Source organism: Pollachius pollachius, assembly GCF_949987615.1.
Source record: "Pollachius pollachius genome assembly, chromosome: 17".
NCBI lineage: Eukaryota > Metazoa > Chordata > Actinopteri > Gadiformes > Gadidae > Pollachius > Pollachius pollachius.
In genome coordinates, this window is record NC_136950.1 from 9,859,777 (window position 1) to 9,883,234 (window position 23,458).

Sequence of the window (23,458 nt, forward strand, 5' to 3'; positions counted from 1 at the left end):
TTCCCAATCGGCCAATGGCAGCGGGGCGTCATGTGGTTTTATGTGGTATTTTATCATGCTGCAGTCGGGTCGCGACCGCGGAAATGATGTGAGTGATGAATCGAAGCCGTTTCATGTTGCCGTGTTTACGTTTGACGATGCACTAAAAAACGCCATCGGAATCGCGATGGAAACGTGGAGATGTTGTTTTTCTGGGGCGAGGGCCGGTCGGGGGCTCTGTCATGTGACTTGATTCATAGGTTAACAAATTGTCCAAATTGTGGATGAATGTCAGTGACTTACGGCCTGGCGTGGCAGACGTTATGATGGAGCTTTTATTTGCTGGCATAAAACGTCTCGTCTCGTCGCGGCTGTGCTAGCGGCGAAGGAGCCTTGCTAAGCTAGCCTGCCGCTCTTTAAATGTCTGCTGGTCAGGTTCCAGGAAGCCCTTTTGGCAGCAGGACGGCGGCCACACCGCGATTCTCATCTGACGGCCGTTTAATACAGCCGCCCTGGTGTTAGCGCTGGGTCATGTACTCACGGCGGGCGCTATGTCTCTATAATGGAGCGCTGTGCATTGTGGAAGGTGTAATTCACTGCCTGGGGTTGAGCTTAAGTGTCAGGTATAGTGCCTTATTAACATGCCCAGCACAGCCTCCATCTATTCTCTAGCTATTATGGTGTGGCCCCGACACCAGAGTGATGAGCCTTAATGCTAATAACATGGTAATGATTAGCTTCAATTATAGCGTCATGCTATGGAACTGTTTTATAAATTCTGAGTTGAGTGGGTGGCTAGCTCAAGAAGCTACACAGCTCTATTTAGCTTCTTGAACCCTGAGACCTTATAGCTTCAGTTAAGCTAACATCATAGCAGTTTCTCCAGATAGACGTGATTCTAGTCTGCTAGCCTATGAGCCTTGAGCGACGCAGTACCGCCGGTCGTGAAGGACGGTTGGAATGACTGTGACCTCCGACCCCGCAAGCAGGCCAACCGGTCTCATGTGGACTGAAAAAGAGTCCCCATCAATCTAGCGCTAAGTCCCGCTGAAGGCTGCGCTAGGCCTGCTAGCGCGGCGCGTCCCGCGTTACTAAGATACTGCTCTTTGTTGCTCCTCCACAATAGGAGCGGGATATTTATTTCAGATGAGCCCGCGCACGCAGGCCTGTTTCCCAGGCTGGGCTGTTTACACACCTTCCCAGAGGTCAGCTGGGCTCTAAAGCTGCTGTGGCCGTATCCATGGCAACATATTAGCTGGAGCTGGGAATTTAGGGAGAAAAAGTGAGTTGCTGAGGATATAGACACCACCCCCACCACCACCATCCCATCCCAACCCCACCCTCACCCCCCTCCCCTTCCATCATTGCCTGCATTATTCAGAATGACGTGATCATCTTTAGAAGATGGCTCTATTCCAGTCCCCGTTCTGCTGGGCTTTTAATTTGAAAGTGTGCGTTTTCCGCGCACGAATGTGTGTGTGTGATGCACATCGACCACAGGAGACAAAGACGCTGTGGCGTGACTTCTCATCAGACGACAAGCCTCTCTTCCTCCTCTCCTCCGCTCCCCTCCTGACGGAGGCCAGGTGACAGGGGAGCAGTCTTATGTTTTATCAGCCAACACCTCCTCATGCTGCCTCTGATGAGGCCGCAGGAGCAGCAAATAAAGATGCTTATTAATAGAGCTCTTATTATGAGGGCTCTTGTTATAGGGCTCTTGTTAAGAGTGTTATTACAAAGACTCTTATGCAGACTCCTGTTATGAAGCTTCTTATTATTATAACTTATTACTAGTAATGTCATTATTAGGATTCATATTATTAGGACTCTTATAATATGACTCTTATTACGAAGACTCTTATTTTTAAAACTCTTATTAATAGAAGATTTGTTATTATGAATCTTATTATTAGAGCAGTTACTAGTGTAGTAGTAGTGTTATTATTAGGTCTCATATTATTAGAACTGGGTAACTTATTATGATTATTATTATTAGAAATTGTATTATTACGACTCCTGTTACTAAGCTTTTTATTGTTGGAACTTGTATTATAAGGACTCTTATTATTAGAGCTCTTATAACCATTATTCAGGCTTTTTCTATAAAGACATATTGTGTAGACTTGTTAAAATGCCTCAGTATAAGACTCTTATTAGAATGGTTGGTGAGGTTTTACCAGCTTCTTATTCTTATAGTATTAGAGCTCTTCAGAAGTCTGTAGGTGTTGTGTTAGTGGGTTCAGGACGCTCCCTGCTCTGCGTCTGCTGTCACCACCATGGCTTCCTCTTGAACCCTGAGCTAATAAGACCCCCGCATCTGGCACCTCACACACACACACACACACACACACACTAAAACACATACACACACACACACACACACACACACACACACACACACACACACACACACACACACACACACACACACACACACACACACACACACACACACACACACACACACACACACACAGAGCAGTAGAAGTAGGATGAGCCTCTGAGCAGTCCGGGCTGTGACCTGCTGACCTCTTGGGGATGGATGGAGAGAGTGGCTACGGCTACTGTTCTCTCTGTACCTTGTTCTACCTCTCTTAACTCTACATTTTATGTACTATTTTGTCATTTATTAGACGCTTTTATCCAAAGGGACACACAGTAAATTCAGATACTTGTCATTAAGTAGCAGGTTGGGGTTACAGACTAGCAGACTGCTAGACTAGACATTAGGCATTGACCATTGACTTGCTTATCCTGCTGTTTGTATGCTTCCGTTGTAGTGTTAGTCGCAGATAGCTTGCCTACTAGCTGCAGATAGCTAGCATACTAGCTATAGATAGCTAGAACAGTTGCAGCAGGTAGCTAGGGTATTAGCTACAGATCTCTAGTGTACTAGCTGCAGAAAGATAGTGTACTAGCTGCAAATCGCTAGGGTTCTATCTGCAAATTGCGAGTGTACTAGCTGCAGATAGCTAGCTTGGCTGCAGATGGCTAGCATACTCGCTTCAGATAGCTAGCGTACTAGCTGCAGACAGCTAGGATAGCTGCAGATTGTTAGCGTAGCTGCAGCTAGCCCTACGCACCAGGTCTCAGATCAGCAGAGTGGTGAATATTTCAGCGCAGCTATATTTAACGGTAGTTCCACATTTAGACGGGCAGAAATAGATTGTTTCAGCACTCCTGACAGCCTGAGGTCTCTCTCTTTTTTCACATCTGGGAAACAGATCTTTTCAAGACCAATGATGTTGTTTCTTTTTGATTTCTCCATTTTGAAGTATTTCTATATAAATAGAGTTAAGCTGAACGATCAGGAGCCTGAAAGCAGGGAGAAGGTTAGGGTTGTGAAGACCTGCATGGTTGATGGAGGTGCTAGGTGGAGTGGTGGCCACAGGGGATGGTAGTCAGGGTGATGTGGGGGATGATGGTAGTGATGCTGCAGTTTCAGAGAGTGGGAGTGACCGTGACCAGGGTGGTGGTGATATAACGGTGGGTCAGGATGATGTGTGGGATGTAGATGAGGGTGGTAGTGAAGGTACCGATGATGGTGGGGATGGGAGTGAGGGCGTTTCTATGAATATCTCTACCGTGCCGACAGCGACTTATTGTTTCTCTTTCTTCTGACAAATGTACTTATTGTCAGGCACTTTGGATAAGAGCGTCTGCTAAATGCCCTAAATGTAAATGGATGGAGATAATAGAGTGATGGTGGAGAAGATTGAAGTGGTAGTAGTGAGGGTGGAGATAATAGTAGTGAGGGTGGAGATAATAGTAGTGAAGGTGGGGGTGATAGTAGTGAGGGTGGAGATAATAGTAGTGAGGGTGGAGATAATAGTAGTGAGGGTGGAGATGATGAAAGTGAGGGGGGGATGATAGTAGTGAGGGTGGAGATAATAGTAGTGAAGGTGGGGGTGATAGTAGTGAGGGTGGAGATAATGAAAGTGAGGGTGGAGATAATAGTAGTGAGGGTGGAGATAATAGTAGTGAAGGTGGGGGTGATAGTAGTGAGGGTGGAGATAATAGTAGTGAAGGTGGGGGTGATAGTAGTGAGGGTGGAGATAATAGTAGTGAAGGTGGGGGTGATAGTAGTGAGGGTGGAGATAATAGTAGTGAAGGTGGGGGTGATAGTAGTGAGGGTGGGGGTGATAGTAGTGAGGGTGGAGATAATAGTAGTGAAGGTGGGGGTGATAGTAGTGAGGGTGGAGATAATAGTAGTGAGGGTGGAGATGATGAAAGTGAGGGGTAGATGATAGTCGTGAGGGTGGGGACAATAGTATGGAGGGTGAAGATGATAGTAGTGAGGTTGGATATGCTGGGGGTGATAGTATGGAGGGTGGAGAGGATAGCGAGGGTGGAGTTGGCGGAGATGGCGGGGTGATAGTGGTGAGGGTGGAGATGCTGGGGGTGATAACATGGAGGGTGGAGATGATAGTAGCGAGGGTGACAGCCTATGCCTTTGCCCTAAATGATGTGAATGGTTAATGGGGTTCCTCTTATAAAAGATTGAGAGCTCCGGTCTTCGGGGAATCCACCTCCAGCCTGGCTGGGGCTCTAGCTTAAGGGGGACAGGCCCGCTGGGATGCCCCGCACTCTGCCTGAGGTCCTGCCTCTGAGAGAGAGAGAGAGAGAGAGAGACACAGAGAGAGAGAGAGAGAGAGTCTCTCTCTCTCTCTCTCTGTGTCTCTCTCTCTCTCTACTGGGGTTAGTCAGTGCACTGGGTGCACTGGGGTTAGTCAGTGTACTGGGTCTAATACCAACAGGAACCAGGTCATATATAGGACACCCTTCTCTATTTCAATCCTTACAAGTTAGCCTAAGCCGCGTAGCTACTCTACGAGCGGCTTCAGACAGCCTTCTATTCATCCAGTTTATTGCAATTCTTGTAATTTTTCTGATGGACGGCTCTTTCCTGTTAAGACGGCTTCTTGAAGCAGTTCATCAAGTATGCACCAGGTGGCGCTGCAGACCCTGGCCACAGGGCCCCTGAGCGCTCACTGCAGGATGTTGGTAGCAGCAGGGTGTTACTACTTTGTCATCTCCAGTCTCTCTATAGAGGGCTGTAGATTGTATAGGGAAGACCCCTTTTAGAGAGGCGACATGCTGCACTACAAATTAAATGGTTCTGCTTCACAGATCGACCCTTTACTGGACAGATTGGTGGAAAGATGGATGGATATGGATAGAAAGGAGGTTGCTTTAGAGGTACTCATCAAAAATGAAATATAATGTTGAATGGACTATTTAAGTGTGAAGGACTGGTTTAGATAACTGGTAAGAGGACTGGTTCTGACTACAGGAATGATTCAGAGGACTGGTTCAGACGAGGGAGACTTGTTATGAGTACTAGTTTAAAGGACTGGTTTTTAGAGGACTTGTTCAGAGGACTGGATTAGACTAGAGGAGTGGTTTAGAGGACTGGTTCAGCGGACTGGTTTAGGTTGGAGGACTTGTTTAGACGAGAGGTCTGGTTTCGAGGACCAGTTGAGAAACCTGGTTCAGAGGACTGGTTGAGATGACTGGTTTAGGCTAAAGGACTTGTTAAGAGGCCTGGTTCAGAGGACTGGTTTTAAGGACTGGTTTAATGGACTCATTGTTATTACAGGTATGCACCCAGCCCTGACGAGGTCATTTGGCTAACTAATGCCATTTCCACCCAATAAAAATTCTTGTATTCAAAAAGAGGAGGGCTTCAAAGAGACTCCATTTATGTATCTGTTGGCACAAACTAAACAGCAGCCACATCGCCATGACGCTAGCTGCTAACAAATTGCTCATGTGAACCTAATTTAAACAGCGCAACGCTAGCACAGAGCCGTGCTAGCTTGCGTCGGGTCACCTCCCAGACATGTGTACGAGAACGCTATCCATCTCAGCCCAGACAGCTGTGTGTGTGTGTGTGTGTGTGTGAGAAAGAGACTGCGGTTGTGTGTGTGTGTGTGTGTGTGTGTGTGTGTGTGTGTGTGTGTGTGTGTGTGTGTGTGTAGACAGGTAGAGGAGCACTTTATTAACCACTCAGTGTTTGGTGACCCGGAACATCCAAATTACCCCCACCCCAGTGGTGGGTGGTGGTGAGGGGGGTGGTGTTAAGAGAGCTGCTAACCAGGGCCAGGTGGAGCTCTGCTCTCCATCCCAGACAGTAGCTGGCCGGGCCGCCTCCACACCACCACCCCCGCCTCCACACCACCACCGCCTCCCCTCCACAGACTCCCCACCACCAATTACACCTCCTTCTCGCCCACTCCCTATACACCTCCCTTTTCCCCCTCTACCTTTACACCACCTCTCCCCAATTACCACCACCACCACCACCGCCTCCACACCACCCAACCACCCGACCACCGTCTCTCCTCAACCCCTTTTTCCATCAATTACCTCATTCCAGTCATCTTTGTTTGACTTATTTAACAACGTATGTCAACAAACACGAACCATTCTATTTACTGGTTAACAAGTCCAAATTGAACAAAGTGAACTTCCTCCGATTGTCCTCCGACAACCCGTCCATACCGGCAGACGACCAATCATATCACATGTTTTTTTATAACATGCCATGTAAAGCCCACTACACGCTAACGCACATCTATCTGTATGTGTGTGTGTGTGTGTGTATGTGCTGCAGGGCCTCCGAGCGCGTGTGCTGGAGACCTTTGTGATGCTGTTCCTGCTGGCGCTGCTGATCCTGGGGATCGTGTGGGTGGCGTCGGCTCTCATCGACCACGATACAGCCAGCATGGAGTCGCTCTACGGTCAGTCTGCTGGGCGCCATGTGGCGAACAGGAAAGAGTCTCACTACGGTCAGTGTGCTGGGCGCCATGTCGTTAACAGCATGGGGGCTTTCTGCGGTCAGGCCGTGGAAGCCATGTTGTTAACAGCATATAGTCTCTCTACGGTCACTCTGTTGGACGCCATGTTGTTAACAGCATATAGTCTCTCTACGGTCACTCTGCTGGACGCCATGTTGTTAACAGCATATAGTCTCTCTACGGTCACTCTGTTGGAAGCCATGTTGTTAACAGCATATAGTCTCTACGGTCACTCTGTTGGACGCCATGTTGTTAACAGCATATAGTCTCTACGGTCACTCTGTTGGACGCCATGTTGTTAACAGCATATAGTCTCTCTACGGTCACTCTGTTGGACGCCATGTTGTTAACAGCATATAGTCTCTCTACGGTCACTCTGCTGGACGCCATGTTGTTAACAGCATATAGTCTCTCTACGGTCACTCTGCTGGACGCCATGTTGTTAACAGCATATAGTCTCTCTACTGTCACTCTGCTGGACGCCATGTTGTTAACAGCATATAGTCTCTCTACGGTCACTCTGTTGGACGCCATGTTGTTAACAGCATATAGTCTCTCTACTGTCACTCTGCTGGACGCCATGTTGTTAACAGCATATAGTCACTCTACTGTCACTCTGCTGGACACTAGACTCTAGCTGTTGTTAACAGCTAGTCTCTCTGGTACGGCTGGTGCAATCATTCACCAGCCGGTGAATGATGGTCGCGATTTCGATTTTTGGGTCAAAAGATCTCCAAGCAAAAATAAATGAGTAGAAAATGTATTTTTTTGTTTTGTTTTAGTTAATGTTTTATAGAAATCGCAGAACAGCTTGATACGTATTTGTACATTATTCTCGAATTGAACATTTTTCTATTTCAGCATTTTGTGTAAATGGAGCATTTTTTTTAAGGGGAAATTTCAAAGTTCTCAGTTTTTTTGGAGAAAAATGCTGAATAAATGCATCATGTTTTCAAACTCAAAATAATCGTTTGAGTAATCTTGATTTCAATATTGACCAAAATAATCTTGATTATGATTTTTTCCATAATCTATTAGCCCTACTCTACGGTCAGTATGATGGATGCCATGTTGTTCATAGCATATATCCTCTTTATGCTCAGTCTGCTGGAGGCCATGTTGTTAACAGCACTGAGTCGCTACGGTCAGTTTGCTGGATGCCATGATGTTTACAGCACTGAGTCGCTACGGTCAGTTTGCTGGATGCCATGTTGATAACATGCCGTCACCATGACCATGGGTCTCTCTATGGTCAGTAGAGATGAACTGTGCGTGTGTCTTTTTTTGTTATATTTGTTTGTATCTGTCCGGTGTTGGCCGACTGTACTAGTTGTACATGTAAATAGACTTGAGTGCATCTTGTTTCTCCTGATATTGATGCTTGCCTCTGCATGACGTTGTGTTGTCATCCCTAGACCTGTGGGACTTCTACCTGCCCTACCTCTACTCCTGTATCTCTCTGCTGGGAGGCCTTCTGTTGCTCAGTGAGTTATGGATGCTCTGTGACCTGTGACCTTTAACCTGGATACCATAGCATGTAGCTAACAAAACAAACTTTAACCTGAAATGTAAAGCCTGTCGACTTTTTACAATATATAAACACTGTAGTAATTCTAAAAATAGCAATGTAACTAGCTAAACATGTAACCAAGGTGTTGACTCTAGCGTGTATAGATACAACTACAGTGTTGTTGTGTCTTCTAGCGTGTGTAGATACAACTACAGTGTTGTCTTCTAGCGTGTGTAGATACAACTACAGTGTTGTTGTCTTCTAGTGTGTGTAGATACAACTACAGTGTTGTTGTGTCTTCTAGCGTGTGTAGATACAACTACAGTGTTGTTGTCTTCTAGTGTGTGTCGATACAACTACAGTGTTGTTGTCTTCTAGTGTGTGTAGATACAACTACAGTGTTGTTGTGTCTTCTAGCGTGTGTAGATACAACTACAGTGTTGTTGTCTTCTAGTGTGTGTAGGTACAACTACAGTGTTGTTGTTGTCTTCTAGTGTGTGTAGATACAACTATAGTGTTGTTGTCTTCTAGCGTGTGTAGATACAACTACAGTGTTGTTGTGTCTTCTAGCGTGTGTAGATACAACTACAGTGTTGTTGTCTTCTAGTGTGTGTAGATACAACTACAGTGTTGTTGTGTCTTCTAGAGTGTGTAGATACAACTACAGTGTTATTGTCTTCTAGTGTGTGTAGATACAACTACAGTGTTATTGTCTTCTAGTGTGTGTAGATGCAACTACAGTGTAATGTGGTTGTGTCTTCTAGTGTGTGTAGATACAACTACAGTGTAATGTGGATGTGTCTTCTAGTGTGTGTAGATACAACTACAGTGTAATGTGGTTGTGTCTTCTAGTGTGTGTAGATACAACTACAGTGTAATGTGGTTGTGTCTTCCAGTGTGTGTAGATACAACTACAGTGTCATTTGGTTGTGTCTTCCAGTGTGTACACCAGTCGGTCTGTCCAGGATGTTCACGGTCATGGGCCAGTTGTTGGTCAAACCCACGGTAAGTCTCTCTCCCTGTCTGTCCGTAGTTTAAATCTTCAAACATCCCGATCAAAGTGGACGAAACTGTGACTCTTTGGTTTAAATCATCAAGCGTAACATCAAACGTTAGGTTTGTTAGGTGATGATTCAACTGTTACTTTCCTAACGTTTGATGCAGATGATTTAAAACTACTACGACTGTGAGTTTCCCTCCACTATTAACACAGAGAACTACAAATACATCAGCAACTCATCCTCCCATCTGCCACCTCTCCGGCCCCACCTGCAGCCTAATAACCCCCCCGCCCCCTCTCCTCTCAGATCCTGGAGGACCTAGACGAACAGATTTACTGCTTCCACTTACAGGAGGAAGCTCTTCGCAGGAGACTAAACGGTACGTCTGGAGTAGACCAGCACACACCTTACAGACGAGAGAGGGGGGGGGGGGGGGGCCTGGAAGCAATTAGTATCTACATATCACACACACACCTATGCACGCACACATACACACTTGCACAGACACACACACACACGCACCTACGCATGCACACAGGAACATGCCACACACATGCATATGCACTCACACACTTGCCACCGTGCCTAGCTCTGTCTGTCCTGCTCTGGTTGCTCTAAATGACAAGCCATATATTACCTCACAGAGGACTTTAAGACGGCGGTCACTGTCGCTAGCGGCAACAGGTAGCAAACGTGTTTGATCTCATTAAGACAGCGTGATTCATAAGAGGGAAGAGCTCAGTTCACCTTAGCTTAGTGCTGGAGCTGCTATCCCTGCAGTACAGTGACTGGAGCTCAGCACGGTAGTGCTCATGAATTCACAACAGGGACTTTAGCCCAGCACGCTAGCGTGATGGAAGATCAGCCGGACGCCTGCCGAGGTTACAGTGTTTTTTGTTTTCGTTCCACAATCCCTCCATGTTGCTAAATTCCTCCTTTGTCGGGGAACAATGTGACAGAGCAGGAAGTATTAGGCGGGAGTCCAGCAGGTACTTTAGCGCTAAGTGAAGCACGCAGCCCAGTGCGGAGCGTAGAGGCGACGGTAGGAGGCTCCTTTCAACCCAGGAGGTACGGGAGATGTGGGCCTGATAGCTTGTGTTTTCAGACGCTACGTGGGCTCCCTCCATAGACGCCCAGCTGAGCGTAGGGTTCTTTAGCCCAGCGCTAGCTTTGAAAGCTGCCGCCGTATATCGTAATCCCCTCCTTATCGTATCGTTTGATGTTTACAAGTCACCGGGAGGTGAAGCCCGGCAGCAACAGTTTGAGCGTCTCAAGCTGGACTCCTCTGGCCTAGGGACGGAAAGATCAGATTGGTCTAGAGGGTCAGATGGAGATGCTGATTGGTTCATAGGGAGATGATGATTGGTCTAAAGGGTCAGATGGAGATACTGATGGGTCTAGAGTCTAGACCCATCAGTATTTCCCTCTAGACCAATCAGTATCTCTATCTGACCCCCTAGACTCAAGAGGGTCAGATGGAGATGCTGATGGTCTAGAGGGGGATGCAGTTTGGTCATGAGGGTCAGGGAGAGATGCTGATTGGTTAAGAGGGTCAGACAGAGATGCTGATTGGTGTATTGATAAACCGACCAAAATGTATATAAGAAATGTACACAATGATAGGCAGACAATACACTGTGTGTGTGTGTGTGTGTGTGTGTGTGTGTGTGTGTGTGTGTGTCTTTGTGTTTACCCAGCCTGTAGAGATGTGTATTGGAGTGTTTGCGGTGGCTTTCAGCCATTTGAGGGTCGGTGTGTGTGTTGACTTTCTGGGGGGTACGGGGGGGCACGTAGCACCACCACCGTGCGCTTAACACACATATAGCACCGGCCGCATTCACATTAGCATTCTGCAGTGCTGCTGTCAGTCCTCGCCCTCCCCTTTCTCTCTTACTCCCTCCCTCGCCCCCTCCACCCAATCCTCTCCCCCTCTCTCTCCCCCCCTCAACCCCTCTCTCCCCTGTTTCATCCCTCCCTCCCCCCCTCGCCACCGCATCCTTCCTTCATCCCTCCATTTCTCTCTCTCTCGCCCCCCCTCCCTTCCCTCTCCCCCTCCACCCCTCCCCCTCGACCCCCCCTCCCTCTGTCCTCTCTCCTTCCCTCCCTCCCCTCCCTCCCTCCCCTCTGCAGTAAGATGACCTTGTCAGCCCCAGCTTGCTGTTTAGCAAAATTGCGGATGACGTAATTGTTTGGTTGTTGGTGAAGGTTGGAGAGGATGCGTTGAGGTGGTGGGCAAACATTAGCTCCCTGCCATAGATGGATAGTCAGCCTTGTTAGCTTTGTGCAGTGATAGCCAAATAGAATGTTAGCCATGTCAGCCCTGTAGTGGTGTAAGCCACCTAGCCGTGTTAGCTGTTGGGCGTGATAGACCTGTAGTGGTGCTAGCCACCTAGCCATGTTAAATGTGTGGAGTGGAAACCCAAAAGCGGTGATAGCCACCGAAAGGTTCTTGGTTCGGTCACCAACTGCAACCTACCTGTACCAGTGGAGCAAGATGCCCCATTACCCCTACCCGCTCCTTAATGACATGGATCTGTATTGAACGTAAGTCTGGGGAAAGTTAGATTTGGAAGAGGCCGAGTAGCTAGCTCGCAGCTCAGCTGATCTGAAGGGAAGCAGAGGAGCTGTCAGAAACATTTCCTGTTGTGTTGTGTTTTCTCTCAGGCACAAACTTCCCCAACACAGGTACTTGCGAGGGCACAGACAAAGCTCTCTCTCTCTCTCCCTCCCTCGCTCTCTCTCTCGCTCTCTCGCCCTCTCCCTCTCTCAGCCAGACAGGGCGTGGTATTATAATGGTGGGGAGTGTGGAAGTTTGATCAAAGTGATTGGTCCTCGTATGCTGGGAGATGAAAGATGGTATTTTATTGCACGCCAGTAACAGTGTAACACTGAACTAATTGGAGCAGATCTGCCAATCACCCCGGGGACGCAGAAAGATATACACGGTGACCGGGCCCCCGGGGGCCCGTACGCGGGGAGGGAAACAGTCAAACAGATGAATTAGCCCCTAAATGAGACGGCCTGTGGTTTTCCTGGAGAATCCCCGCGCCGCAGACCAGTCGTGGCATGCGCTAGACAAGAGATTAGCGCTCCTTATTAAGATGACACGGCTCTGTCCTGGATTACCTGCTGGAGAATGTCAGGAGCTCCCATACACACAGCAGCAGAGGCCCGGGTCACGACCAGCACCCCACACACGTCATGAGGGGAGGGTGGCCCATGTTGGACTGGTGTTTCTTCCTTCTGGTGGACAGTGTCCGCCTGTCTCTCTGTACAGCGCTGTCGTTGTCTATCTGTCTGTCGGCCTGAGTGATCCTACTGCTGTCTTTCTGTCTGTCTTAGTCTGTCGTTGTCTGTCTGTCTGTCTGTCTGTCTGCCTGTCAGAGTGAGTCTACGGCTGTCTGTCTGTCTGTCTGTAGCTGTAGTTGTCTGTCTGTCTGTAGCTGTAGTTGTCTGTATGTCAGTAGTTGAACCTGTCTGTCAGCCGGGAGATTTAGAAGTGGTGCTTGAGTAGATCAAGTGTTAAGAAAACAACCTCTGATGGGACTGAGACTAAAACATAGTTGTGAGTCTCATGATGATGTGTGTGTGTGTGTGTGTGTGTGTGTGTGTGTGTGTGTGTGTGTGTGTGTGTGTGTGTGTGTGTGTGTGTGTGTGTGTGTGTGTGTGTGTGTGTGTGTGTGTGTGTGTGTTCCCATGCGTGTGCAGGATGCTCCTCCCATTTGTCGTCCTGCAGCGGCTCGGATCCCCACCTCCACAAGGAGCTGGCCACCATCCGGACCCACCGGACCAAGCTGGGTGAGTGGACTCAAGGACCTCGACTGGACCACCAGAACTCTGCCAACTACTTTTTAGCTATTGCTGACGGGCAGCTACCCCTGCCCCCCCACCCTTCCCCCCTCCAACCCCCAGACTTAATTCCTTCATTTGGACCGGACCCAGTGCTGGCTGATAATGATTCTCTTTCATCCATTTTAGGATATTATAAACATGGTGGAGGGCCTTTTGGGGCGCAGACTGGGGTGGGGGGCTGGGCGGGGTACAAAGGCACTTAGGAGATTGGACAAGATGCCAGCGTTATATTGTGGCCGGTCTTTCAGTGATGTCATTAATTTAGCTGGGGTGGCTATGAAGTGCACTTGGCAAACTTGGTAGAAGGGAGGAGCGGGGGGGGGAGTGTAGGTGTAGGTGGGGGAGGAGGAGGGAGTGTAGGTGGGGGGGTCAGAATGAGGAGGTAAAGAGGGAGGTCGTCGGGCGATGGAGTGGTCTGGGGGGAGGGGGCAACGACCCCCGGCCCTCAACCTCCGTAACACCTGAGTGTGTTATTAAAACACACCTGATAATGACGTCATCATCATCATCATCATAATGAAGAAGTCTTCAAGTGTGTTCATGTTTATTTGTGATTTATAGATCACCAGGTCCGGTGTGCCAGGAAAGATTTGACGGTTGTGTTCACCACAGTATGTCCCTGTTGCACCTGCTGAGCTGTAAACAGCCATATCAGATGTCTTCATCAGTGGTTAGAGTTTCCACTGGCGTGCTTCTGTCTTTAATTAAAGAGCAACAGGGTAATTTATGGAGCTGTTGATGAGGAGATGCTAACACTCACCAGCCCCGGGCGCTAGCTCTCACCACCACCGAGCTTTGATCAATATTATTACCTAACCAGAGTATAAAAGCTTGTTCAAGATGATGGAAGATAATTGGATTATTATCAGCACACTCTTAAATCAACCTACGTCTCTAGGTCCTCTCTCCGGTCACATGGAAAGACTCATATATATATATATATGCAGGGTGCGATTTGTGAAAAAACCAGAGGGGGGGATAATTTTGAGAAACATTTTAAAATGTTTCAAAATGAAGATGGACCCTGTGTATTTTGGTTGTTAATTATTACGATGTAATGGTGAAAATACTTTGGGTGGGGGGGATAATTTTTATCCCCACCGAGGATAAAAATAATTCAGCAGAGGGTAGGACGTGTAAACCAGAGGGGGGGATAATCCCCACCATCCCCACCGGCAAATCGCACCCTGTATATATGTATATATATATATATATCTCAATCTCCATCTCGCTCTGTCTCTCTCTTCCTCTGTTCTCACTCTCATGTCAATGTCTCTCAACTCTCTGTCTCATGCTCCTCTCCTCCCTTCCCTCTGACCATCTCTCTCTGTCTTCACCTCGCTCCTTTTCTCTTGCTCTCCATCTCTCCATCTCAGAGAGGAGGAAGAAGGCGTCTGCCTGGGAGAAGAACCTCCTCTACCCCATAGTGATGCTGGTTCTGCTAACAGGAACAGTGAGTACCTGTTCCTGTCTTGTTCTCCTCAGCTTACGTGAAAACAAGCTAAATAGTGCTACATGGGTCTATGTTAAAGCTAAATGTGAAAGCTGCATGCAAAAGATGCCTGCTGAAGCTGCTTTCTACAGCTACTATGCTGAAAGCTAAAGCTGCTATGCTCCAAGCAAAAGCAAGGGCATCGTTCCCATGGTTACTATTGTAGTTGAGTGAGACGGTGTGTACTAAAGTAGTGTACTAGAGTGGTGTAGTAGTGTGCACTATACACTGTGCTACAGATGTGTTTGATTTAATGTAGTACTATAATGTAGTTGTAATGTAGTACTATAATTATTATATTCCTATAAAAAAGGATGCATTACTTTATTTTAGTACTATAATGAAGCACTATAATTGAGTACTATAATGTTGTACTAAAATAAAGGGATACAATGTAGTACCATAATGTATTTCTGTAATGTAGTACTAATTTAGTAATGCTCTCCACTCCAGACCATCTCTGTTCTGATGGTGGCGCTGAACATCCTCTACCTGCTGGTTGACGAGACTGCCATGCCCAAAGGCTCAACGGTAACCAGCCACACACACACGCACACGCACACTACCACACCACACACGCAGAGAGAATCTAGTGGTAGGAGCGGTGTTCTCACAGAGACTTGAATCAGATTCCGGACACGCTAAGGTGCATTGTGGGAATAAAGGTCCAGATGTTAATCAGTCTGTTGCATTCAGAAGCTCATTGAAAGTCATTTCACACCGTGCACAGATTAAACGGGCACGCCCACTTGCACACAGCAGGCCAGGTGAATGTGCGAGAGACAACACAACACATTATGCATCAGAACACAACTCGGCACACCACACAAGACAAACTATATATTATACACTATCACCTGCACTGCGCACAACATACTACACGCTACACAGCACACTACATCAGAACTACGCAACACTACACTACACAAATCACAACACTGCACACCTCTGCAGAATACACCACAACAACCCCCCACCCCACACATGGCGGGCGACGCATGACACCTTATCTCATCGTCACACCGGGGGACGGCGCTGCACGTGTGTCTGTGTGTATGGGCGTGTGCGCGTGTGTGGGCATGCTGATGTGTGTGTGTGTGTTGTGGTTGCATTCTTGTGTGAGCGGGGGCACCGCTGTATCATGTTTCTCAGTGTGATGCGTGTGGGGGGGGGGGGGGGGGGGGGGGGGAGGTCACCCAGTGTTCCCCCCCCCCCCCCCCCTACCCTGACTGCGGGAGAAGAAGGGATGTTTTCTTCGGGCGCTGCAGAAATCCCCCAGATTCCTGCTGTCATGGCCGACATGTGCATCATCGCTGGGGCGTCATGTCCGCCGCGGCTCGGCGGTCGGGTGTGACCACGCACTGACGTCAGCATCAGGCACATAGCTGATACCGCCGTCGGGTTCACCCGGGCAATGCCTCATCTGTATTGCTGTAGGATGCACCTGATCAATGCCTGATCTTAATTGCTTTAGGATGCACCTTATCAGTGTGTGATCTATATTGCTGTAGGATTGACATGATGAATGTGTGATCTATATTGCTGTAGGATTCACCTGATAAACATATTCACATATACACATACATATTCATACACACATCCAAACGTCCCCAGGCCATGGTCTGAAACACATGCGCATCCTCCCACAAACCGTACATTGCCAACACATACACGTACACTCTTTCCCTCAAACACACACTCACTCTCGCACACACACATTCACTCACTCTCTCACACACACACACACACACACACACACACACCAATAATTGCCCTGGTGTGTTCAACTCTGTGTACTTTGTAGGAAGGGAGGAGGAGAGAGGGGGTCTGATATTCAGACTGTGGGAAAATCAAATGAGGTGGGGGGGTACAATGGAAGTGCTCTGTCAGTGTTTGTCCCTCTGTAAGACGCATCTCTCTCTCTCTCTTTATCTCTGTCTCTCGCTTTCTCCCTCTCTCCCCTTTTCCCTCTGTCTCTCTCTCTCCCCAAGTCTCTGTTTCTATCTATCTCTCGGTATCTCTCTCTCTCCCTGTTCTGCTGTTTTACTCTCTCTCTCTTTCTCCCTCTCCCTCCCTCTCTCTCCCTGTCTCTCCCTCTGTGTCTCTCTTCCTCTGTCTCTGTCTCATACACACACTCAGCATCCCATCATGGCCTCCGCATCAAACTGACACTCACCCCGGATGTGTGTGTGTGTGGTTGTGCGTGCCTGTGTGGTGGTGCATGCACTTGTGTACACTACATGAATGTGTAAGTATCACCAGATGCATTGTGGGTGTTTCAGTGTTTTAGTGATTGAATGCGCCTCAGACATGAAAGCCCTGTAGTACCATATAGATCGGTCCAAATGGTTTAAGCGGCGTTGTGTGGAACATTCACGGTGTTGATAATGGTATAGCCCTTCTAAACAGTGGTGCTGCCAAACCCGGCACAACGCGTATTGATCCTTTTTAAGGCAGATGCCCGGTCTGAGCTCATGTGTGTTTAGTTGTTTTCATGTTATTGGCAGGCCGTCTGCGCCTCCTTCAACGTGTTTTTGTTTGAACACCTGTTCACATATTGTATGATCGACAGTGATTTGAAAGAAGCCTCTTTCATCTCCTCCCATTCATTACCCAGCCAAGTTGATTCTGTCTGTCTCAAGTGGGGAAATTCTTGGTGCTTGCAGGATCTCTCTGTAATTGCATGTGAATAGCAGCAAACAGCCAGCATGCCCTGCAGTGCTGCTGCCGCCTCAGCCTGGTCACTGAGGCCGGCTGTTTATCAGGGGTTGGATAAAGGATAATGTGTTTCTATCAGGATAATGTGTTTCTATCAGGATAATGTGTTTCTATCAGGATAATGTGTTTCTATCAGGATAATGTGTTTCTATCAGGATAATGTGTTTCTGTCAGGATAATGTGTTTCTATCAGGATAATGTGTTTCTATCAGGATAATGTTTGCACAAGGATAATGTGTTTTTATCAGGATAATGTGTTTCTGTCAGGATAATGTGTTTCTATCAGGATAATGTGTTTCTATCAGGATAATGTGTTTCTATCAGGATAATGTGTTTCTATCAGGATAATGTGTTTCTATCAGGATAATGTTTGCACAAGGATAATGTGTTTTTATCAGGATAATGTGTTTCTGTCAGGATAATGTGTTTCTATCAGGATAATGTGTTTCTATCAGGATAATGTGTTTCTATCAGGATAATGTTGGTACAAGGATAATGTGTTTCTTTCAGGATAATGTTGGAACAAAAATAATGTGTTTGTGTCAGGATAATGTGTTTATGCGTTTCTGTCAGGATAATGTTGATACAAGGATAATGTGTTACTATCAAGATAATGTTGGTACAAGAATAATGTGTTTATGTCAGGATAATGTGGTTCTGACAGGATCATGCTTCTATCAGGATAATAGTTTTACCAGGATATTGTGTTTCTATCAGGATATTGTGTTTCTATCAGGATAATGTGTTTCTGTCAGGATAATGTTGGTACAAGGATAATGTTGGTACAAGGATAATGGGTTTCTGTCAGGATAATGTGTTTCTATCAGGATATTGTGTTTCTGTCAGGATAATTTATTATTGTTAGGATTATGCGTTTCTATAAGAATAATGTTGGTACAAGGATAATGTGTTTCTTTCAGAATAATGCGTTTCTATCAGAATAATAGTTTTATCAGGATATTGTGTTTCTAGCAGCATATTATTTCCACAATGATAATTTTTCTAAAATGATCATGTTTCTTTAAGGATAATGTGTTTCAACTGATATAATGTTGATATTATTTTATAAGGGTACCGATTTTCATGCAGATGACACGTTTGGATGTTTTAATCTGTTTCTACAATGATAATATGTTTCAATGTGGTTCTATGCATGTGATGTCGTTTTGTGCTTCTAGAAGTATAGTGTGTTTTAATGCATATGATTTTACACGGAATGTGTGAAACTATGTTATATTGTTTAATGTAATGTTAGTTTATCTAACATCTATTTTGTGTGTGTGTGTGTGTGTGTGTGTTTTGCAGGACCGGGGGATCGGAAACACCTCCTCACTGTCCACGTTTGGCGTCGCTCAGGCTGCCCTGGAGATCCTGCTCATGTTGTATCCTTTCACACGCACACGCACACACACACACGCACACACACACAAACACACATCCTTACCTGCTACTTCTGAGGGCTGGACAGCCAGCAGTGACCTTCTCTGTCAGAACATGTTCCCCCAGGTCAAAGGACATAGGTCACGCACACTCACTGCTGAAGAGGAGCAGAGGGGTCAAACTTGGAGAGAGAGAGAGAGAGAGAGAGAGAGAGAGAGAGAGAGAGAGAGGGCTGAAGAGATGGATAGATGAAGAGAGAGATGAGAGAGAGAGAAATAGATGTGATAGGAGAGAAGAGTGAGATTGAGGAAGGGAGTTACAGAGAGAGACAGAGATGGAGAGGGATAGTCAGAGCCAGACAGACGGATGCAGCGGGTACACTGAATCTGAATGAGTGAATGAATGTGTTGCCGCTCCTTGATTGGCTGATCAGCTACTTGCTGGTGTCCTCCGTGGTGGGCTTCTACAGTTTGAGGGGCTTCCAGATTCTGACCCCCCGGCAGCACGACACAACTATGACAACGGTGAGTACCCCACTGCCATGACAACGATGAGGACCCCACTGCCATGACAACGATGAGTACCCCACTCCAGCCCTGTCCTCAGGGCTCAACTATTTGTTTGTTGATTGCGTAAACATGGGCCCTTTCTCCCACATCAGAGACCTGCGGGTGGGGGGCAGGTGGGGTCAGGGTTGGGGAGGATGTGAGGTCTGCTCACCCTTTCAGGTGGTAATGAGGGTGGGGGGGGGGGGGGGAGGCTGACGCCTCTGTGAAAGGACTTAGCGGCACAATGGACACAACCTGCTAATGAGCAACTTCGCAAGTACTAATGGTCCAATATGCTGCTGCCTATTTACCCTCAAGAGGCGTGACTGTGTGAGTGTGTGTTTCCATGTAACCGTGTGATTGATGTGCATTCCACCTGCCGGGTTGACCGGTCCTCCCTCTGGTCCTGCAGATCATCGGTTGCTGCGTGTCCATTCTGGTGCTGAGTTCCGCTCTGCCTGTGATGTCCAGAACGTTGGGTGAGTCCCATCAGTCTGTATGTTCACGTCCATTTATTTCCCCATTCCAATGAAATAAATAAAACCCTTGAATGTATACATCCAGCCAGCATCTGAGCTGGCTCCTCAGCTTGCCTCATTGACCCTCCTCCCAAAAAGCCTCCAAGCTAGGGCCCCAGCTAGCTTCCCAGCTTATAATTAGCTAGCCTCCCAGCAGGGGGTCCCAGTTAGCCTCATAGACTCTCAGCCTCCTAACTAGCTTCCAAGCTATATCCCCAGCAAGCCTCCCAGCTAACCCCCAGCTAGCTTCCTAGGTAGCCCCCCTAGTTTCCTCCGAGCAAGCGTTTCAGCTAGCCTCCCAGCTTTGCCCCCAGCTAGCCTCCCAGATAAGCCCCAAGTTAGCTTCCCAACTAGCCTCCCAGCAAGCCCCCCAGATAGCCTTCCTGCTAGGCCCTGGAGCATACATTCCTAGCAGGTTCCCAGAGAGATGGTAAAGGGTACAGCGTCAGGATGACACCAACACAATGGCTCCAATAAACATGCAGACACAGCTGTTCAAATATCCAGTGCATGCCTATGTGTTCTTGCGAGTATGCAGTTTTGTATTTGTGTGTGTGTGTGTATGGTGTGTGTGTTTGTGTGCTCTGTGTGTGCTGTGATTGTAGTGTGTGTGTGTGTGTGTGTGTGTGTGTGTGTTGTGCATACAGTGAGTCACATTGAGCATTAGAAACATCAACAGGTTCTGCTCCTTGGGTGTGAATAGATGATAAGGGGTATGGGTTTAAAAGGCTGCCCTAGAGGAACGCACACACTGCTGGGGCTGAAGAAAGTCCTTGGTGTGAGGGCTGCATGTTTTAACAAACGGTCCTGAATCATGTGTTTGGGACATCTCTGAGGCGTGGAGTGGCTGCGGGTTACAAAGTCGTGAGGTTTTAATGGGACCGTGAGGGGAACGGCGTTGAGACGGCACTGCTGCTGTGATGGGGTTAGAGGGCTCATCAGGCTCACCATAGGCTAACAGCAACAATAACACCCCTGATTATTACTTTATTAGAGTTAGGGTGCAGAGCAGATGGAAGGCTAACAGTAAGCAACCAGAAGGCAGCCACCATTTAATCAACAGCCCTTTTACAATAGAAAAGGAACCCAGAGATAAGAACCCGTACTGTGGCATGGCTGTTGCTATTGATTACGCTGGGAGATGGTCCTTGGCTAATATTAATAACACCCAGAACCTCAGGCCGAGAGAGGACATTACCAGCGACAACAGCCAATAGGACGAGACCATGATCTCGGTTCAGAGCGCAGTGCTCTAGTGTCCAGCCGGTCAGTAACATTAGTGGAGAGGGATGTGAGGTAATGATTCACCTCAGCCCTCCGATACAGACGTTCTCATCTTGTCTCCGTCTGACATTTCAAATGCCAAGCAACTTTGTTTCTCCTTCGATTGAATCGTCTCTGATTACCAGAGCTCCGAAGGGGCTGAAGGCCGGGGATGCTAATGAATGCAGACAGAGCAGCGTGTCGGAGGGTATTGACCGGCTCTTCCTTCATTCCCTCCTCTGCAATTTTGTTAAAGGCCCCGGCGCTCTGTAAATACATCTCTCCAGACAACCGGTCGATGGACTAATCTAATGCAGAGCTGGGGCTGTGAAGACGTCTCTGAGGGAACACATGATGTCAGAAGCACACCGCTCCAATGGCCACCTTTACATCGACATACTGACCCTTCACATGTCTAGATATGGCTCATTCATAGTTTAGATGGGTATGCTGCGCTAATGAGCCTCAGACCTGTGGATGGATCATGTTGAAGCACATTGCCTCAGCGGTCATCCTAACTCATTGATAATGAAATGAAACACATTATCTCACTGTGCCTCATAATTCATTGAAATGTAGACGCATGTTTCCTGACTGGTAATCCTTACTCATTGATAATGTAGAAACAGAGTCTGTATGGGTGTTATTGCGTATGGGTGGTTGACTCGCTGCCAGGAGGTTCTGGGTTTGAACCCCAACATCCAGTCCTGTTGTGGGCATCCTTGAACAAGATGTCCTAACTTTACCTGATCCATAATGACATGTATCTAAAAAATATATCTTCAAGATGTAGTTCTTTTAATTATGTCTGTAGAGTGAGTCCATCGTCGGCAGAGGGAAAATCTTTAGAATTTAACAAAAACCAATGTCCTTGTGAAGATAGACACCCTTTTTTGTTTTAACAAATCTCTCGTAAATCCTCTGTAATGTTTGCAAACAAGCGGTACATGTTCTGGTTTGACTCCACCGTCGGTCGGATTACGCTTGTCGGAAAGGTCAACCGAAAAACTGAATCGGACGAAAACTCTTGTAGAAGACCGCTAGAGGCAAAGCACCAAACAATATCAACTGTATAAATATTAAAGAAAAGCCATCAGTGCCTGGGTCAAATCTGGGAAGAACTGCACAAGCCTTAAGCCCAGCGGAAACATGCAAGATGCAGCTTGTTGTGGGTTGATTTGGATACGTACTGAGCTGAGCCACTGACTCAGCGGGATGTGTGTACAGGTGACTGTGGTTCCATTGAAGACTGCAGCATCTCGCTCGGGTGGGGCTTTCTTCTCCTTGTTTTCTACCACCCTGTTTTGCACGCTAAGACAGCCGACCGTACAATAAAGAGCTCCCACACAAGAGGGACGTCACAGGGCTCAGCGTAAACATCGGCACAGGAAGTCCCAGGACGGTAAAGTCCTTTCACACAAAGGGATTTTGGCTGTTTAGCACTGTTTTTTTCTTTTTATCCAATTCCAGTGGGCCGTATCCAGAGAATCTGCATTCAGTGTACATGAAATGGTTTTTGGCACGTAAGCCCTTCTTTCACTTTGGCCCGTCAGTGCTGTTGACAGAGATGGCCGTGGCAGAGAGACACCTCCGCAGTGAGGAAGACATTCCTAGCTGGGCGGCTGCAGCCCCTCTTTCCCGCCGCCGCTGCCGCCACAGCAGCAGCAGATCCTGCTTATGAACACAATGCTTGTCTTGTCAAGGAGTCTTTGGAAAAAAACCAACTAGCTTTTGTTTGCCTGGAATTTTGTTAGGAAAATCTTGCTCTTTAAAAAAGAAATGCATGATGTAAGTTCACCGTGTGTAAAACATTACGTGACACGCCTTTTCCCGGCAAGCCGTTAAGACAAAAGATATAACTTTTTGGTATTGGTAATCGTTTAGTCGGATCGGGGAAAGGGAAATATATGAACTTGTAAGCTGTGATTTGTGGTGTGTCGCTGGTATCACCAGGTCTGACCTGCTGTAATGTGTTGCTGGTAACACCAGGTCTGACCTGCTGTAATGTGTCGCTGGTCTCACCAGGTCTGACCTGCTGTAATGTGTTCCGGGTATCACAGGTCTGACCTGCTGTAATGTGTTCCAGGTATCACCAGGTTCGACCTGCTGGGGGACTTCGGGAGGTTCAACTGGCTGGGGAACCTTTACATCGTGCTCTCCTACAACCTGCTGTTCGCCGTGGTCACCACGCTGTGTCTGGTCCGCAAGTTCACCTCCGCCATAAGAGAGGAACTGCTCAAAGCCCTGGGTGGGTACCAACACTTTAGGTTACACTATGTTAGACTGGACTACATTAGATAAGATAAGACTGCACTACGTCAGACTAGCCTACATTAGATGAGGCTAGATAACACTACGGTAGACTAGCCTACATTCGTTTAGACTAAACTACATAGG

The 23,458-nt window shown here is 47.3% G+C and overlaps 1 protein-coding gene across 1 annotated transcript in view; it reads left to right on the forward strand.

The window, feature by feature from the left end:
- The window catches only part of lmbr1 (limb development membrane protein 1), a 34,105-nt gene that overhangs the window by 7,981 nt on the left and 2,666 nt on the right, over nucleotides 1-23,458 (forward strand). Inside the window, exons 6-16 of the mRNA XM_079754482.1 lie at nucleotides 6,596-6,722; nucleotides 8,195-8,263; nucleotides 9,230-9,294; nucleotides 9,597-9,669; nucleotides 12,999-13,088; nucleotides 14,519-14,595; nucleotides 15,088-15,165; nucleotides 18,658-18,734; nucleotides 19,166-19,256; nucleotides 19,693-19,759; nucleotides 23,148-23,309. Of these exons, the coding sequence (XP_079610608.1) occupies nucleotides 6,596-6,722; nucleotides 8,195-8,263; nucleotides 9,230-9,294; nucleotides 9,597-9,669; nucleotides 12,999-13,088; nucleotides 14,519-14,595; nucleotides 15,088-15,165; nucleotides 18,658-18,734; nucleotides 19,166-19,256; nucleotides 19,693-19,759; nucleotides 23,148-23,309 (976 nt within the window). The remainder of the gene's footprint in view (nucleotides 1-6,595; nucleotides 6,723-8,194; nucleotides 8,264-9,229; nucleotides 9,295-9,596; nucleotides 9,670-12,998; nucleotides 13,089-14,518; nucleotides 14,596-15,087; nucleotides 15,166-18,657; nucleotides 18,735-19,165; nucleotides 19,257-19,692; nucleotides 19,760-23,147; nucleotides 23,310-23,458) is intronic.